Here is a 20,329-nt window from a genome sequence, read left to right as displayed (position 1 = left end):
TGTAGGGGTTTTTGCGTCAATATCCTTAAGGAAGGTAATGACACTGCTTATTCAAATCCTCGCAAAAGCACAATAAACTCATGCAAATGGGCCAATATCCCTAGCAAAGCTTGGTCATGATTACACAGTGATGTCAGGGGAAAAGAATGTTAGTTTGACCATGAATCGACCACTAATAACTTCCCTTGTGGTGAAACGGTGATGAAAAATTAAGCTTTAGGCTGTAAAGAAAAGACTTTAAAACAACTTTATTGTCTCTCATACACAAATGCATAATTGCGTTCTTGTATTAATCATGTTGTGTTTACACATTCCCAATGTGGGGGAATCAACTCTCATTTGGGGACAAAAGCAGGGTCCCATAAGGTAAATCACTGCATTTCTGGTTTTTGGTTAAGGTTGGGGGGTTGGATATGTAGCAGTTATAATCAAAGTTAAAGTAAATTTCCAGGAGATGAAAGTGAGTCAGTGCAATGTCTTCCAGAGTCGTGTGTGTGTGTATCTGTTTACATCCATATGGAGGGAGCCCACAGTAGCTGTACTATAATGTATGCACATCTGGAGGAATGTGTTTTGACCACAGGTTTTGTACCAGCAAGCATGATCATATGTTTTAAATAGAAGCTACAGAAGCGAAATGTTTTTGTCTTCATCTTGTCACGAGCGGCTTTGCTCGGATCTGAAAACAGTCTTTACTACAACAAGTAGTACAAACATCTTTGAATACTGGCTGTTACTGTTTAAACTAAATGAATTGATTCAATTAGACTCATGTATCTTGCACAAGACACGTGTCAAATGAAATGTCCTGCGCCTTCCGTCACATGAATATGATAAAGACAAAAAGCCATAATTCTTTTACTTCATGTTGCCACAAGTACAGGAACTCCTTTGACCCCTTGACCCCCAAAATCATTAAATTAGGAAGTTATTCCTTTTTCTGCAAGCTGGTTAGATTTTTTATGGTATCTTAAGCCACAGAGCCTATGCTGCTGTGCATCCTCGATGTCAACATCACAATCTTTACAATTCTCATTTTCTAAATTCAGCTCAGTCACATGACTGATTCCCATTCTTCTCATTCTTGACAAGTCGACAGAGTGTGGAGCAGTTGACAAGGAATCTAGTTATGTGGTATAAAGGCTTATAAAATCATTGCTGAAATCATAATGCTTCAAGCTGAATCAGTTTGGAGTCTAAATATGATACAGATATCGACTAAAATAAAATATATGACTAAGACAAACATGATGCCAAATGAATATTCTGTTCACCAAATCATCATCATCATCATCCTGGCTTGCCAATTTACTGAGAGGTTTTTCAGATTTGATCATTGTTATTGGCGTATTTCCACACAGTAACTTATTCAGCCCAATAAATTCTCTCCCTGCAGCAGCAGCCTCAGGCTCTTATGCAGGTCTGTCTCGTATCATCCTCTGTAGCACCAGACAGTGTAACATCTCCTTGTGTAGCCTATAATATTATCCTCTCTAATATCCCTTTGACTGCCTCTCATTTTAGCCATGGACTGCCTCACTTCGGAAAGTCATTTTCTAGCATCTACATTCATTTGAAATCATTCATTTTTATTTCAGTCACAGTACAGCGTTTCTCGAATGAACACTGTCATCGACAGCTGTGTTACTAATATTTTCGAATTGTTTTGTGTCCTCTAACTACATTACTGACACTGTTAAATCTGTTTGCTGATTTCTTCCATAACTTTGTTGTATTAAAGTCTTATTTTTGATGATGTTTATGTGAATGAAACTTGCAGACCAGGTACCTTATTATGGTCATTTTAGTGGCGTTGATTATGCAAAGGATGAAACTTTACAGATGCTCTCCTCCTCAGTTTGAGCAGTTAAGGGACTCTGGTGAATCTGACTCGGAACATTCAGATGATCAAGCCCAGTGGCCTCAAACTGACTGGATGCATGCTCAGGGAGTACAGTCCAAGAAAGGTACTTTTTCCACTGTTGGTCCAGGTCTTAATCTTTCATTTTTTTGCGTATGCTGAATCAGTACACTCCCTGCTGGGTCCCATATGCTCAGACTCCCAAGTTTGGATGTAGAGCTCAAGTCTATTAGACTACAACTGCACAAACCAACCAACCTTCAGGGGAACAAGAAGTGCAAATACGACTAAGAGCTGGAATACATGGGCAGAGGCCGATCGACATGTCAACAAAATCTAAACAGAGGAATAAATAAAACATGAGCTGGTTTGTAGAGGTTTGTATAAATGTTGCTGTGGAGATATATGCATATGTTTACTAAATTATTCCTAATTGAATCATTGCCCTTGACCAGGTTGCTGCCCTAAGAACTGCAGATGTCTCCAGGCCCTGCGCTGTGGCTGCACACTGCTCCCAAATAGTTAGGATGGATCAAATGCAGAGGACAAATTTCCCCACAGGGATTAATAAAGTGTAACACACTTGTTACCATTCTAAAAATTTGGAACAAAGCAAAGTCACAGATAGGGCACTAAAAGACATTTCTCAGTGAACAAGCAAAGACATGGGCTGGCACTGATGGTACAAATTATCTGAGCAAAACACCTTAAAGCTAACTGATGTCAAAATTATAGGCAAAATAACCTTAAAAATCACTTTCACACACCATTTCAAATCTGCATAATGGTGAAACTAACACTGCAGAGGTGTAGGAATGATTGATCACCAAAACTCAGTGTTTTAATTGTATATCTGGCCAGGGGCATTCATTATGATAAAGGAAATCTAAACTCTATAATTCAATACTCTCTGCATGTACTCTATCATAATCAGTTATTTGAGGTGCCGATATGAACCCAAGGATGTAAGACTATGAAAAACATGTTACAATTATCCAAACATCTTAAAATGACTATTTGTCTAAAGTCTAAAAAGTTCCTCTTACTTGTGAAATAATCAATAGTGTTCTGAGACTACTTTAAAAAAGGAAGTCATTATTTGAATTTGAAGTAAGCATCACTTTGGTTCAAAGGTTCAAAGGCCAAAAAGATTCAAAACACTGCACATTTGTGAAATCTCATTTGCTAACTTGAGGTGTCTGAGAAATATTTAGTGATCCTGTTTTGATACTGATGCTACTACACTTGAGGGATCACAAGAGAAGACATTTTCTCAGCTCATTTCACTACTGTCTAGCTAAGAACTTTGCACATGGGTAAAAGCGGTGCAGTTTAATATACAGTGTCTTTCTTGGAAAGTTCATAAGCTACATGACATTTAACATTAATCGATTTATCATTATTAATCAATACAAATCTAAAATAGCCAGTCAAGCCATTAAAAATGGCAATTACTATTAGATTTGTGTATGTATGTGTACAAATCAGCTGTTTATCCTTCCTGTGTAACAGCACAACCGCTGCCTCACTGCAGTGCTATGTGATACTTGAAGCCTGTTGCATGGCTCCCTCTTGTGATGGAACAACGTCACATCCATTTCTTTTCTTTTTTAATCTATGCAGTGACACCTGTTCACCATTAGATGGCAGTAACAGATGAAGGCATGGCCTCACTGCTAATGCTTACGGCGACTGACTACTGGCAGAACTACCAGTAAAATGGATCTGAATCATATTTTGTGGTGGAGAAAATGTCCCCAGTATGATTGGCCCCATAATTAATCACTGCAATAGAGACATGTGGATGGTTTGGATGGTTTCCTGGTTATTTTTACAGCCTGTACTCAGTGTTTCAGTGAACTTACTTGAACTTTGACATGATCACCTGAGCAGAAAACTTCTATTCTTTATGCTGTTTTCACAGTACTTCTGGAAAATATCAATGCATATTTTGTATAAAATGTGATCAAATAGCTCTCCGATTAAGCAGAAATATTACTGTATGGTTATGGTATAACATTTTCTGTGATCTTATGAAACAATGAATAACATCCTAAAAGTCATTCTCAAACGGTCCTGGTTCTCCAGCAGTGAACTGAGCACTTGGGTGGCATGTCTTTTAGACAATCTCAGCATCTCAATTTAAGCTGTGCTCGAGAGTCTCTGAGGTGGAGGAGGAGCTCACTTTGAAGTGGTATTAACATGAATGGGCTGCGGGGGTTAGAGGTGGTGGGCCTGGCGATAGTTGAAAGACCCCTCAGGAGGTCACTCTACCACATTCTTCTCCTTCTCGTGCTGGGAAATGTACAACATTTGACTTTAAATTCATACCTTAGTGGGAGGAAATACTATCACAGACATACTTCGATTGCACATAAATCAGAAGGAAAGAATTGAATTTGAACAAAAGGTACTCCAGCAGGCGGTCTGTAATTACTCCCACTCTGACTTTGAACTGAGCTTGACAAATGACTAGCCTGAGAGCTTTATCTGCTCTGAGACTTGAACTCAGCCGCACTCTCATGATCCTTACGCATTCGTTTTGGGATCAGGTGTCACCACCCAGAAATCATTATTAATAAAACACAGTGCCTCTCAGAATCCATCAATCAACCCTGAGACACAGCAAAGCCTCCGGATCAAGATGGGTCAGTGCGGGTGAGAGGCATCTGTCCCAGCTGCTGAACCACACACACACACACACACACACACACACACACACACACACACACACACACACACACACACACAGTCTGCCGATGCAGCCTCCAGAGGGTTTGCTCGGTATCTAACAGTTCATATAACAGACATGATGCTAATGCTCAGTGATAGCTTATGATTTCTAAAGTATGATAAGATAGTTACTCACTCTGTAGGAGGGTTGAGGTCCTCTAACTTGGTCTCAAAGAACTTAAGGACCTCCTCACTTTGGGAAATGTGGGAGGGAAGTTTCATCAGAGCCTGCGGGGGAGAAGGAGGGGAGAAAGCTACTGGTTGCAACAAGAACACATTGAAATGGTTGCATGTATTTTTTAAAAAAAGCCTGTAGTTTGTTTTGAATGGCAGTGAGTAACCAGGTTATAACACTTAGTCACTGTACAGTCAGTCAGATGAAAAGACCAGGCAGGGATGTGGAGGGTGTGGAGGGGAAGGAAGAAGGCTCTGGGCCCAGAGAGAGGGTTAAAACAAAGGAAAAGACACAGTGGTGATGGAGTATAAGGATAGCCTGTATCAGCCCAGTGCACTTGAATCAGAAAAGACTTATAGGAACAAAATTAAAAAGAAATCTAGTTTTGTTCTTAAAGCTTCCTGCCTTCACTGCAAATCTTATTTAGTTCCTTAAAACGAAAACTGCTGCCACACTTGGCAAAGCACCTGCCCCACATTCCCTTCTCTGACCTACTGAATATAAGCGGGTCAGGTAGCCATCTGCATGCACTACTACGCTTTAAGTCTGCTGATTCATTCTTATTCTTGAGACTGTCTTTTACCCCTGTGTGCCCCCATTTCCCTTGTTTCCTTTATGGGCTGCCTATTTACATTGGTGACAGGAAATGACCAGTGCAGATAGAGCAGTTGCTTTCCTGTCGAGGCTGGTTAGGGGAGATAAATGGCGACGCCTGCCTCAGAAATACTGTGGCAAATGTTCAGGGAGTGCTCTTCCAAACAACACATAAATCAAAAAATTAGTACTCAACATTTACTGTCCGAAAACATGAGTTGTGTTGTGTTAACAGTGAACAAACTGACAGTGCGGACTCAAAAAAGAGCTCTAAGGACATTATGAGACATAGAGCCTTTGTCTTACTTTGCAGTAATTGTCCAGGTGCTTCAGTCTCCTGACGGCGACATCTCTTATGTGACTTCGGCGAAACAAGACTTTACCTGAGGGAAAAAAAACACTGTCACTTACAAATACAAATCATATCCAAAAACATCCAAAATCCAAAAAATAAAATGTCAGATAAGCAGATGAATTATGAAAAGACAGATCCCTCCCTCCCCTGAAAGGTGGATTCAGACATTACTGATGATTGTCATGATCCATGCTGGTGGGACATAAACTTTTTAAGAATATATGGAAAAACTTCTCTTACCCCTTGTGATGATGAGTGGACGGATAGCAGCATTTGAAAAATTTTAAGTTGTCAAAAATAGAAGTTGTGATTACTATACTGAATAACAAAAAGTGGGAAGGATTGATCAACGGGAGCCAATAGGACCCAATTCCCCCTTTTTTTCCCTATCTTTTAATGTAATGATGAAACCATTGGCAGGATTTAGCTCTCTCTTATACTCATAGCCCTGTATTTTACTTCTTTATGTACATATGTATATGTATACTGTGCGGACGAAATATAACACGAAAATAAACAAATGCATAAATTGAAATAGCAGCATTTAGTACAGCTTCTTGGGGTGCGTACGGTTTACATAAGAAATTATCAATTCATATGCTGTCAGTGTGAAATCCAGCTGTAGAAAGCAAGTGTGTTTCTCTTTATCTGACATGACATACAACAGGAAAAAAAACAACCTCCATTGAATTCATGTCTTAAATCTTAAACAATACATGCTTGAGTCTAAGAACTGACGAACTCACAAGTGTTTTCTAGTCCATAAATCAATGAGAGTCCATTCATCCTTACTTTATAACTCTGAGGAGACTGCCAGCTAATATCATGGCTAAGAACCCACTAAACAGTGGAATTGTGCATGTTGTTTGCTGTGTGTAAGGGAATACAGTTCACACCATGCTGGGCTTACAGAGAGATCAAAACAGCACTGGCCAGACTTAGAGCAGTAGAGCTTGTCTAACAAAGGATCTCTTCACTGCTCTCCTCTGCTCTGGCCCACAATGAGTTTATCAGATTAGACAAATCCCTCTCTGCTAGCCTCCCACTGACATGGCAGACCACAAATTGATTTGGCCTGGGTGGAGTATGGCAGTTAATAAAACAATGAAATGTGGTAGGCAATGCTATGAAGTATGTAGGAGTGCTAACAAACATCAGTTGTGCATGGTAATGTCTGAAGGCGTTTCTTTTGCTCGCGCTTACAGCCGTCTCTTGGATAAGTCTTAAACTGGTGTGACAGTGATATCCGAGTGTTGTGCACTCTGTTCGTATGATGCACTGTGTTTATCACCTGGTAAAAAAGGAATAATCCTCTTTTTGGGGTCCTTCTGTCCTCCGTCAATCGGGAATTTGTCGAGGATTCGCATCTGCAAAAGTGAGGGAGAGAGTGAAGCGTGGCACAAACACGAGTTGGGCAGCAAAACTCAAAAACATGCTTTTTTGAATGACACAAAAAAATGCATGCCAATATATAGTATGTATGTAAGTGGCAAGCGGTCATTATCTTCTAACTGCTTGAGGGCTGAACCACATGAACTGTCTTCTATCTACCGCAAGTTTATCAGGCAAGTTTCAAAGCGGAGGAATCTGAGATGAGAATAGAAACTAAAAAGGGGATTGCAAACGCTCCTGGAACAGTCAACCTCCTTGTTATGGTACATGAGTTCAATGAGGGGTGTAATTACAGATGATCTGAAAAGCTACTGTGTCGTGCAACTACGAGCCGCTTCACTTTGATCTCTGGGGCAACAGACAAGGTTACATCACCCACACTTACTGAAAAACAAAAAATCAAAAGCAAGTTCCACTTAAGGAGCTCAAAAAGACGTGAGAGGAGGTAATTAACACTTTGATGTTAACACTTGATACTGCAGACCGTTTACAGGATCCATGTATTGAGAGATACAGGGAGGAACAGACATGAAAAATAGATATCGCGTCAAGTCTTTAGATGACAGCATACTACTTTTTTCCTCTAAGTGCAGCAGTTTGTAACTTTTTCTGTATGTGTCTGCTCAGATACACATATATGTGCGCATCCGTTCCACGTGTGCAAAGAACACTTGCCTCGTTGTGTGTGATGTATTAGCGCGTTGCTTTGAGTGCTGAAAAATATGCATCGCAAATGTGTCTGTATCACAGACAAGACTTTCTCATTTCCTCTTTGCATAAATCACGGCAGTACCATGAACGAACATGAGAGCATCCTACAGTAATGGCAAGCTCAAAATCCAGATGTAGCCCCGCCTTTGTTGGTTCTGCCTTGCCTTGTTCCAGATGTGCGTTGTTAAATGGCAAAGACCGTGAGCGTCAAACTTGAAGCACACTCAGCTGGGAGGAGGAGACTGGGAGACTAGTCTTGGTCTAAACCGAGCCAAAAACAACCAGGTGGACAAACAGAATCAGGCTTGGAGGGTAAAGTTGGACCCGCTCTGTCTGGGCCTGCAGGAGTTGTTTGTGGGACCTCTCCAGTACGACATGGTTTGGTTTCTACTCTTGTGGTTCTTTCTTTTCTGCACCCATCTGCTGCCTTTGCTGAATCTCGAAATTTCTCTCAGGGCATGTATGTCTCCCCTCCTCCGAAATATAGTCAGCTAACAAGAAATGGTTTCTTTTGAAGAGGACAACCATCATTATTGTGGTTTAAGGGCAAAGTAAAAGGGCTGAGTATAAAGAACGGCCCTGGTTAACCACATCTGCACTTAAACATGCACAGCACACAGAGTTTTATGCTCCTAAAACTGCAAGACATTAAATATATATACAAACCATTGTTTTTTTCTTTAGAATACTCTGGCAATAATACAGTTTTACAGCAAGGGCTGTAATTTCCAAAAATCCCAGTTTCTGTAACAGTGCGCTGGTAACTGTTTTGTTTGTCTGACACACTAAGCTGCACACTCATCATGTTATCAGCCTCCCAGCTGGATGGAGCCGTGTACTCCCTCTAAGATGGGAGTGTTCACTCAGCACCTTCAGAAACCAGCTCGGCTGACAGAGGCTCCACATCCAGAAGCGATGATGACATCAACCCCCCGGGGGAGCTGCCTGGATAGACTCACAGCTCCACAGCACAGGTGTGAAACGCCATTTCTATGGCAACAGCCGAACAACTTGGAAGAAAACTCTGAGAGAAAACATTTCTCACATTTCATATACCTTGAATTCAGGGACTCAAGAGGCTGTATTTCTTCTATATTTTTTTCCAAAACTCTGCACAGGATGCTTCGGTCTGTTAAGCTGCAGAGTCAGCCAAGTGCTCCCACTGGGAAAATGAACATGTAGCAACAGGTGCTATGATGTAATCACGTTTCCCTGGGTCTTTTTACACGCTCGATAATCATTGTTGAGAGCAAATGCTCGGGAAAGAAGCGCAATAAATGCTCAATCATCAAATATATCTCTATTTTGGCATCACGATGTTGTGGACATGACTTATGGTGACACGAGACACCCAAACAGCTTCTGTGCACTGTAATGATAATCATTTGAAGCATTTAAACTTAATTGCACTCGCAGGAGTGGGGAGGGGAGGAACAGACAAAGAGACACTGCACTGAGCAGAAGACAAAGAAACTGCTCTGAGAGGAATCTTAGACAGGGGGAGTTTGGAGGAATGTTTGAGTGGGAAAACAATCCGATCCCATCTCTGGCTTGTGTTGTGACATCTGCTTGACAGTTGTTTACTGCAGAGAGATTATGATGCAACGGCCCTCCTGGTCACAAAGTGTCTCTGATTGACTTGGAATCACATTTTGTCGTGCATGTTGTTACAAAAGCTGCATTGTCATCGTTATCAGAAACAAGTAATGTAAACTCACATCTTATGTCTCCTCCAGTATTGGAGCAGATTGCTGCAACAGTGACAAGTGTTCAGATCTTTGGGCCGTTCACCTCTGCAGCCAATGGGTTCATTTGACTATAATCGGTTTATTCATTCAGAGAGGAAACCCCACTGGTTGTACACACCATAGTTTGTTTACAGGTCTATGACATATGTGAAAAAAGTTGTGTAAAGCTTTTTCTGGCTGCACAGGGTTCTGTGCAAAGTCTAAATCTAAGTCTAAATTGTCAGCTGGGGCTGAAGACTACTGTCTGAAAAGTTTGAAGTTAGAGGGGAAAGATCTTACCAGACCTCTGTAGCCTGCTCAGCTGCTGCTAGCACAACAGACCTGAATCTCAGACCTAACTGTCGGCGGTGGTGTTGCATTGTGGGTAATGTAGACATCAGGTTTTGAAAAGGAAGAAAGCGTGGAATAAAAAAGACGATATCTCTGGTTCTGCTGCATCAGTTTTTGAAAAACCAAAAAGTCAAACATGAGTCGGACTATGTTATACTGTATTAAATAATCTTTAATTTAAGACTATTCTTCATTATAGGCTAGGTTTAACAACAGCTTTTTTTGACAATCTTATGTCGGGAATGTAGGCCAGACAAATTATAATGCAGACAGAGTAGAGCTGACCCAGGTCCAAATCCCCAATCCAAAAATAATGACGACTAAGGGATTTTTGGGGAAGTTTCAGTCCAAAAGGAAACCAGGCCAGCTTGCACACTCCACAATCCCCCTGTGGAATGCTGTGACCCATGTGCTCTGTGGTTGAAGGGTGTGGAGGTGGGAGACCTCACTCGTTCCTCTCTTGACGGTAAACTCTGTTTGACACACTGACCAATTCTGCTCACGTCAAACATATGCAGGGTCAAAAACATTTCCCTTCAACACCAGAAACAGCATTTGGACTTCAGGCTCAGCAGTACTCAGCATGAATACAAATGTCTCTAAGGAATCAATGCGCTTAACTTAAAAAGAGCACACTTCACTTTAGGTCAGCAGAAAAGAAGATAGGAAGGAATCAGATAAAAAGGGGAGAGGATCCTAATAATTTATGATAATTGCTTCCCAGAGGAGCAGTTATGAGTTACGTTTAGTGCACTGGAGAGGTTTGAAACATTAGCAGTGAGTGCACTTTTGGACATCCATTTGGCAATGAAAATGGATACTTCACCCTTAAAAGACAAACAGCAAAGCTGGCTGTTGTTGACAAGGGGTTTTTTATATGACCAGCTGCACACTGCTGACTTCTGTTGGACATAATATGAGCAATCGGTCACTGTGTAAAAGGCGTTTCTTGTTCTTTGACCTTGCTTGGCTTTTCTGAATTCTGAATTAATGGTTATCAGATGAGATCATGGTCACATTTTGTCAAGGGCCAAGACTGTCAAATGCATTTTTTTTCCCTGTCAGCTTTTAGTGAACATAAAACACGTAATTGTGCTGCAAAGACAGAGAACTGTGCAGAGGTGGGGAAAGACTGTAGGTGTCATTTGGCTGACATACAAACAAAAGCACAGTTTCTGCCTAGGAGAAAAGACAAACATTTTAATACAGGCGTTACAAAAGTGACTGTCATTGCTCAACATTATTGGAATCACGAGGAGACATGCAGCACTTAAATGGCTGTCTTATCTAAACTTCCGAAGGAAAGCATCTTCCTTGCAGTCTTTAAATCCAAGGCTCCAAAACTGTTCATTACCCCCCAGCCTTTCTTCTTATTTTATCCAGTGCATTCTGGGATTGCTCCTTGCATTACCTAAACTACATCCTCCTTCTGTAGAACTTCTGCAAATCTCATTGGCTGAGTTGATTTCACACAATTGTTTGAAACTGTACATTACTTCTATAACAATCTAGTTTTGATGCACATGTTGACATTACCTTACCTTGTAATGATAAGATGCTTTTGTTTGTTCTTTCTTTTTTACAACTGGTCAGTCTAGTACTAGTCATTGATTGTCTGCAACTGCCAGTGTGCTTTGTTCAAGACCCTTCATCTTTCACCTATATGTCTATGTTCATATAAGGATAAATACAACACACTACTCCCACCCATTTTGTATGAACAGCTGCAGACTGTTGTTCTTCGCAGATTACCGTGGCCAGGCTAACACGCCCAGGCAGCAGGGCTCTATAGACAAGACTAATGTTTACAGAGACAGGAGAGAAGCTCTGTTTCCATCAAACAGACCAGGGCAGAAATTTTCCTGGCGATTAGCAAGAGACCAGAGAACAAAGGGTTTCCTCTGCTGCCTTCAACACAGCCAGCCCACCAAAGCCACAGCGCTGTGGAGTGCAGTCTGGCAGAGAGTTATCTGACGCGAGTCAGAGATGGTCTTTTACAAGTAAAGTGCTTGATAAGGTCTGCACTAATTTAGCTGTAAACCGCTCACACTGTTGCTTAGGCTACTTAGATGTTTCTAACGATCAATCAAATTTTGTTTTCAACTACAATCCTGGCGTACAGCACTTATGAAAACAACATAATTTAGATAAAATTATTTATTCTGACGCATTCCATTTCGCAATAATGCTCGCATTGTGTCTTGTGTTATAAATCCAGTGCTCCCCTTTCCTTTACAGTAGTGCACTTCCTCCCTAAGTCCAAAGTCACTCTCAGCCAGGCTATTGCATGTTTAGTTTCGCGCAATGCTGTCAAGCGAGTTGCTGTTTCAGAGATTATTTTGTAAGCTTGTATTTTGATACACATCTATCTGTGCTGGTACAGTACAAGTGCATGGAGCGGCCGAAAAGGACGAGAGTCACGCGTCAAAAATTATTCTTGCATTTCATAGACCAAATAAAAGCAACATTATAAATATTTCATACATCAAACAAGTCTTTATATTCTTATTCTTATTCTGATATTTGTCTTGTTTTCCAGTTGAATTAAATTAAAACTTCAACAAATGCATGAGGGTTCCAAAGTCAATGAGAAATCGTGTTAAATGATCTTGATCTCAATATTGACCAAAATAATGTTTTGGGCCGTAATCGAGCAGCCCTACTAACAAACAAATTATAGTGCAGACAATTCGGCCATGTCTTGTTAAAATATAAACCCGAGCCAATGTCAGGGAATGCAGAACTTTCACTGTAGGCTACTGAATCCCTCAAAAGAATCCTGAGGCGTACCTTTGCCCCACACTGTATTCTGCATACTGACTGAGGTCATGTTTTCTTCCTGCATCTGCTGACTGGATTTCCCCCATTTCCCTTCTTCCAAGCAGACTCCACCAGCAGTCTGAAACGAGACCTTTCACTAAGCATACTGCCGTCCAGCAGCTGAGCAGAAAGACGGGACCAAAAGGTCAAACTGACCTCACAGAGTTTAAAATGAAGAAGACATACTCAGGCCACTCTCAGCACACAACCTCAAGGTTTAGAACTTAACCTGTCAGGTATTAAGTGGCTGCAGGAGTTTATTTGTCAGTATAACATACCTGCAGGTCAAAGAATTTGCTGTATCTCCTGTAGATGACATGGGAAGTGGAGTCTGAGTAAGTGACGTTGATGAGGTACACCTAGTGAGAGAAAGACAAACACAAACAAAAAGAGGTCCATTAGAAACAAAGTCACTTAGTCAAAGACACCATGGCACCGCCTCAGCCTGACCTTCCCTAATGACACAAAGCACATTCCCTCCTGACTTAACTTCAAGAGGTCGCTAGAGGACAAATAAACTCATTAAGCTCATTTGTTTCCATCACACATTGAAAAGCTATCAGGGGTCAATGATAGGGCCAATAGATTTCAAGTATTATGTCATAAAAACCATTTATAATGAATTACATCTGCTGCGAGTGCAATTGACTGAATGTGACTTTGGTGGTCTTAAATATTTCAGAACAAGTTCAAGTCTCAGTTTTACTTATTATTCTAAAGTGCTGATAATAAAAATCTGCAAACTTGCATTCCAGTGACTTGTATAACTACAAACTTTGGATTTAACTTTTATAATGTCCACTTAAATCCACTATCTGAGGAAAAACGAGTGATACTCACATTATGTCAACAACTTGCAGCACTTCTATCTATCGCCAGGAATGATGATAGGGAAGAAGTTTTTACTCACATAGTAACTGAAATGGGAATATAATTTCCTTGTCAGGCATCAGTCATGAACTGAACAAAACACTGTTGCCGGATGTTTTCCGAAAATAAATTCTCTGTTTGCCTCAACAATAAAGGGCCAACAAACAACTGTGCATGTCCTGAGGTTTGGAAACAGATGGCCATACCTAATGCATTTCCATCCAAGCGCATGGCACAGAATGTTTACAAAAGCAGCATTTACACATATGGTGGCAATCTGCAAGGGCACCAGTTTGAAATGTCGTCTTCACTCTGCACACAGTTCATTACAGAAAAAGTGTGCAGCGAGGTGGAACAAGTCCTCCAGCAGCTTCCTACTTAGATACCGACAGTATGACCAAACACTCTGAATTTAGGCAACAGCATGGTTCAAACGCGAGGGAGTGTGAGGTCAAGATACATCCCAAGAAAACCACGGACCATATTTATGTTTGACCATGACAATACAACTTACACAAGAGGGAAACAATCTGAGATTAACACATTAGTATGAGTTAATTAATGAGGTATTTCTTATGCAAGATTTACAGAAGTGTCAGAAGTGTTACAGAAATGATTGCGGTGGTTGCAACCAACATTACTGATACTGGGCCTGTTGTTATTTAATGCAAAAGGATGACATTCTTTACTGCAGATTTTAGACAAGCAAACATTAATGTGCATTTCTGTGCAGGCTCATCTGCACTAAATTACTATGACTGGTGGTCAAATACTATAGCCGAGCACATTTTTAATCTAAATATCAAACTCATTATTTAACAAGGGTGTTCATGCAGTACAGTGAACAAACTGAAGACTTCCCATTGGATCTCATATTTCCTGAAATGATCCTTTGGCAACGTATATAAACAAGGATCAGTTGCCATGCTGCATATGGCTCCAGTGCCACGAGTCCCTGGAAGGAAGTCACACTTGAACAGTGGGGACAAAAGACAAAGGGTTGCTTCTTTCCTCTCTCAAACCGGATGAGCATTTTCAGTTGCTTAGCTCATAGATAATGAGATTTTATTTTTTTCTCCCTCTTCCTCTAGGGGGACTTCCCAGTCAACCCTCACCTCCGGCTCCCATCCCAGGGGAAAGTCTGTGCCCTGTGTTTAGTGGCCTCGGGGAGCGTCCCTCAGCAGGAGATGGATGATGCAATTGATCCTAACTCTCAGGTTAAGTAATCCAATTGTACCTGATGGACTAATTGATATTTGCAGTCCCGCTGAGCCATGTCTCGTGGCCCATCGGATTTGATTACTCAAGTCAGTAAGATAACACCAAAACCAGACCCTGCAGTGAAACATGACCAGGGGTCTACAGCCATGCTAGCAGCGCTATGAGGCTATACTTAGGGACATCAGTGCTTTGTGCTACATGCTAATGCTAAAATGCTCGCGATGACTAATGCTAACATGATGATGTTTAACAGGCATGTTTACAGCGTTCACCATGTTAGTGAGTGTTAGCATGCAAAGACTTTCTAAACAAAATACAGCTGAGGAAGGTGGGAAGGTCAATAAATTTGCAGGTATTTAGTCAGACATCAATGTATTTTGACCGGATAATGGCAGCAGAGGAAAAGCCAGAGGTTCACCAAAGTCACTGGGATTCAACCTCTGATCCCCTGACTTTTCCTCTAGGGCCATCAGCAGTTTTCAGCAACAAGAGTAAGTGAGCTTATGGTTTGTCATTGATTGGTTGGTTGGTCAAATGAGGCAAAAGACGCAAGGAGTCCTGACACAGGAGGTCTGGCCTGTATCCAGCCGGGTGCACAGCAGAGAAGTGACTGTGTGACTTTTACAAGCATCAGTGGTTTTTCTTCCAGCAGGTTCCACCTGTTTACTTTCGGCCAACCATGAGAAACTACTTAAACCAAGTACATAGTTTGTAGCATAGTCTGCCTTAGCAAAGAGGCTGTCTGATTGGCTAAACTAAGAAGGAGGGTGGGTGGGGTTATGGGTCCGACATCATCTTTCACTAGTTCTTTCACAACTACCCACCACTAACCTGTACAGACTGACTACTGACTATCAAAGGGATACTCGCCACATGCTCACACTAATCTACTAATATGTTCAGGTAATTATTGTTAATTTAAGGTTGGTTTAATTGTGTGTAACGAGTTTCTGCGAGTTTACATTTGTCTACAAACTGATAACTGATTGAATCATTCTCATAGCTTAGAGAAGAGAGCTCATTAACTTAGAGAGAAACGAGCTGAGGGGTTAGAGAGACCATGTTCTGATTTGGCTCTGCAATTAACATTACATCCCTTCTAATTCATTAATATTTCTCAATCAAGTGCTCAAGTTTTGTTTTTATGATCTTTGATGTTTTCTTTAAAAAGTTGAAGAAGAATCGAAGTATGTAACAGTGTTTCTTTGGAAACAATTATGTAATTTTGTGTTTTCCTGATGAGGAGTTCCTTTTGTATTTCTTACTGTCAAAGTAACATACTAGAGCATCACTGGTGACAACCACTTTAAAATAATAATCAGAATGTTATGCGATCACAAAATATCTGAACAAACCGGTTACATTATTATTTTTTTTCCTGTGAGTAAATGCTTGTGATAACCAACCACCACATATTTCAACTGTTCTGGGAAAACATGTCAGCCTTGGCTGGCCGTCTGACCCTAAGCACAGAGCTGCACAAATACAAGTATTCAGGTGAGGTGTCACTAATAATGATGTAGAAGACACTTTGACTTTTTCCATGTTATCATAACTTATTTTCACAGACAGTGGAATTAAAATATGATCTGACTTAAGGGGTATACATTATTTTATATATTCATACTTTTTAAAAAATATTATTTTATTTATACTATATTTTGCGTCAGTCTTCTATGTCATCCTGTCGGGGTTTATTTCTCCACAGGAGCCTGCTCACTATGCATTATCCCTTACATATGCCATGTCTGCCAATTGATCCGCCTAAAGCTGATGAGAAAACTGCTTGATTTTTGACTGCAGGATCTTAAGGATGAAAACCATCAGAACAAGAACTCCCTTGCTGTTGGGAGTTCTTCTTGTGGTTGTCTATCTCTGCAAAAATTTATCTGACCACAAAACCATTCATCTCCAAGAAGATGTGAAAAACAATGGCAGCGAAACAAGGGCACCCTCAAAAAACAGCTCTTATGTATACTCCTGGCCTACGTGTGAACAAAATTTGACTGCTGCCAACAGCTCAGACTTCAGCTCTCTCTCTCGTATGATTCAAGACTTTCTCTACTACCGTCACTGTCGCCATTTCCCCATGCTACTGGACACACCTGACAAATGTGGAGGAGCTGATGAATCTGCAGACGTCTTCCTTCTGCTGGTCATTAAAAGCTCTCCTGTGAACTATGAACGCCGGGAGGTGCTGCGCAAAACCTGGGCTAAAGAGAGGTTATACAACGGCGTGTGGATTCGAAGGATCTTCATCTCAGGAACGACGGCGAGTGGTTTCCAAAAAGAGAGACTGAACAAACTCCTCAAACTGGAGCAACGTCAGTACAATGACATTATCCAATGGGACTTTCAAGAATCACTCTTTAACCTCACCTTGAAGCAGATACTCTTCCATGAATGGATGGAAAGAAACTGCCCGCACACTCGCTTCCTGCTCAATGGCGATGACGACGTCTTTGCCAACACAGACAACATAGTTGAGTATCTCCAAGGCCTCAAGGACAATAATGGTAGCAAGCACCTCTTTACGGGGCATCTGATCACAAATGCAAGGCCCATCAGATCGTCAACGAGCAAGTATTTTATTCCGTTTCAGGTGGATGATTCAGATTCATATCCTCCCTACTGTGGTGGTGGAGGCTTGATCATGTCTGTTTACACAGCTTTGGTCATATTCAACATGTCCCAGTCCATTCCTATTATTCCTATTGATGATGTTTACATAGGGATGTGTCTGGCCAAAGCAGGGCTTGCACCTGCTTCTCATATGGGCGTGAGGACACTAGGATGGTACATTCCCTCCAAAAAACTAGATAAATATGACCCTTGCTATTTTAAAGAACACCTAGTGGTACACAGACTCCTTCCGGCCGACATATATCTCATGTGGCATAAAATACATGCACCAGATCTGAAATGCAGCAACTCAATGGAATGGCTTAAGGAGAACCAAACTGTGATTTACAGGTGGTAAAAGAGCTTTTCAGCACTTATTGAAGTTCATTTGAAGCTGGAGCAGAACTGTAGTACAAAAAAATTTAAACCAAATTAATATATAAATTTTTTGTTTGTTTGTTTTTATGTTTATGGTATATAATGATTAATTTCACATTATACCATTGCAAACCTAGTTGTAACTAGGGCTGGTATGGATCTGCAATAAGACTTTCCGTCTAACAAAAAGTTAGACATAAAATAAACTGAGCACTAGTTTTCTTGGGGGAGGATGTAAATGTACCTGCAATTAGTCCTGCGGCTCCTCAGGGTTTTGGTATGGTCCTTACGCTACAGCCCAAGTTTGTTAACTCTTTCTCTTATTTCCCTGTCAGGGCTCAGCCTGACAGCTGCTGTCGGTCAAACACAGACACACCCCTCCAGCTGCCAAAGGGAGCATTTCTGATATTTCCCCAAAGACTTCTTTCTTTCTTTTAATTAAACAAATCCATTGACAATAAACTTTAAAAACACACTGACAATACTTTTGACTGCACTAATGGATGAGTGTGATTTCAGCTGGTCTTTAGAGTCTACAGTTATGCTAGCAGTGAGGTTGTCCTTAGGCACTGCGATGCTATGCAATTAGTGTATTTGATTATCTGACTGCATCTTTGTGGGGGTCAATAGCCTATTTATATATTCATACAACATTTGAAACGAAGATTTGTTTGTTTGGGGCCACCTGACCAAAATTAACAGCTATATATTTATTACAATATTTAGCTATGAAAAATATTGAATTATGCCACTATTCTAACTCATTGTACCCTAAAATAACTCACAAAAGGCCCCCAAAATGCTTAAGAAATATGCAACTCAACTGAAAACTCCTTACATTCTGTGTACATCTAGTTCTGAAGAAAACATTGGACTACTAAAAAACTACTCACAAAAATAGCAATTCAAATATAATGCATTATCATTCATTAAACTATCCAGCATTATAATAAAATTAAAATATCCAACTTGAACAAACGTGAAAAAAAGTTTTGAGTACTACCACCACAGCCAGTACCAACATTCCCAGTTCAAGAGAGGGTGAGAGGTAAAGCATAAGGGCGTTTGCCTGGGGGCCCCCGAATCACTTAAAACGCCCCTGGTCAAACGTCGTCCATCCAGTCAGATTTCACTTAAAAGCCACAACCGTGAACCTTATGGTGGCACAAGACGGAAATTCAGAGGGTCAGCAAAGTCATTGGGATCCATCCTCTGAACACCATGTCTGTACAACATCAATCCAATTGCTGAGCTATTTCAGTGGTGGACCGACAATGTCATCCACAGAGCTGCAAGCATGGCTAAACTTTCAAGAGATGCGATACAAAGCGGAGCCTACGTCTGTGAAGTTAACTACTTGACCAGCATGACAAGAGAAACACAGAACAATGAGACTACTTACATAATGTTTGGAGGGATTCCTTCTCTTCTGCACGTCCACAACATTAACGTCAAGGACCGTCCGGAGCTGCATCTTGATAAACCAAGTGGGACTTGCACCAGGAGATACTCTAAATGCTACAAGAGAAGATGCTCACCCATGAAAACGACATAGAGCATCAAAAACCATGAGGGAATCGCCTTGATAGTACTGTGGTGAGAAAAGCAAAGTAGGTGAAAGGGGGGGAAATAAAAGTCTCTCCGCACTCGAGCTTCGGAGCATCCATGAAACGATGGTGTCAGGCGATCTCGCAGTTTCTGAGCTCCTTGTGAAACATGACAACGCAGTAAAAGTAGCGTTTAATCCCTCTTCTCCTCCCTCAAGAGGGGCCGGCCTCACAGTACGGACAGGAGGGCCGTGCAAATCAATATGTAGGGGGCGGTCCTGCTTCGGCTGGCTGGACACACTGTACGGGACCCTTTGAAGAAGTGAAGTCAGACAGTTCGGGACCTCTTTCTTGCTTCTCATGTGTAACATTATACCGAACTCCTATATTGAAAACCACTGAGAGTTTGGAGGAAAGTTTGCATAGCCTACATGATGAAAAGCACATTTTCCAGAAAGGGGATGGAAAAGTATTGCTGCCTTCACATGTTCCTCCATCTTATAGGCTGTACAAAAACTTTTTGGTAGGTAGTTTTTATTTATTTATTTTATTTTTTAAACTAGATGCACAACAGTGGAATTAAAGCACAGTATTGAGAATAATTGATATCTGAAGGTTTTTGTACGTATTTGTGACAATAAACTCTAAATCGCCTTTGGATACAGATGTTGCACTTTAAACTGACAATCACGTAAAATACGACCTTAACACTGCGCCTATGGCAAATGAGTTTGCTCCGGTGGAAGAGGCCTGACCAAGGAGGTGAAGAGGTGAACAGTTAGTCAACCTTCCCACACGGGGGCGCTGCACAACACAAAAAGGGATCCACCCTTTTTAGTAATGTGTACAAGTAGAGCATTTTTTTTATTATTATTTGCACTGCAGGAGTGGGGAGCAAAGGATATTTAATCAGATCTGAGGTATTTGTGTTTTATTTGAGTATTTAATGCCACTTTAGACTATGCTCCACAA

At 41.0% G+C, this 20,329-nt stretch overlaps 2 protein-coding genes across 5 annotated transcripts in view; one reads left to right on the top strand and one right to left on the bottom strand.

Moving 5' to 3' along the window:
* sh3pxd2ab (SH3 and PX domains 2Ab) overlaps positions 1-19,573 on the bottom strand; it is a 54,536-nt gene extending 34,963 nt beyond the window's left edge. For 3 of the 4 annotated variants that reach the window (XM_041946859.1, XM_041946857.1, XM_041946858.1), the window contains exons 1-5: positions 19,213-19,572; positions 12,998-13,078; positions 7,010-7,085; positions 5,670-5,746; positions 4,731-4,822 (exon numbers count right to left, since the gene is read on the bottom strand). In XM_041946859.1, the coding sequence (XP_041802793.1) occupies positions 4,731-4,822; positions 5,670-5,746; positions 7,010-7,085; positions 12,998-13,078; positions 19,213-19,284 (398 nt within the window). In that variant the 5' untranslated portion in view covers positions 19,285-19,572. Of the gene's footprint in view, positions 1-4,730; positions 4,823-5,669; positions 5,747-7,009; positions 7,086-12,997; positions 13,079-19,212 lie in introns of all 4 variants that reach the window. The other variant, XM_041946860.1, reaches the window with a different exon arrangement.
* On the top strand, positions 15,626-20,017 carry LOC121613483 (N-acetyllactosaminide beta-1,3-N-acetylglucosaminyltransferase 3-like). The gene is made up of 2 exons (XM_041946862.1): positions 15,626-15,713; positions 16,614-20,017. The coding sequence occupies exons 1-2, from the start codon at positions 15,706-15,708 to the stop codon at positions 17,788-17,790; spliced, it is 1,185 nt and encodes a 394-aa protein (XP_041802796.1). The 5' UTR covers positions 15,626-15,705; the 3' UTR covers positions 17,791-20,017.
* The last annotated feature ends 312 nt before the right edge of the window (positions 20,018-20,329 follow it).

The sequence above is a fragment of the Chelmon rostratus genome, chromosome 11, assembly GCF_017976325.1.
Source record: "Chelmon rostratus isolate fCheRos1 chromosome 11, fCheRos1.pri, whole genome shotgun sequence".
In the NCBI taxonomy this organism is placed as follows: domain Eukaryota; kingdom Metazoa; phylum Chordata; class Actinopteri; order Chaetodontiformes; family Chaetodontidae; genus Chelmon; species Chelmon rostratus.
This window is presented reverse-complemented; position numbering and strand designations above follow the sequence as displayed.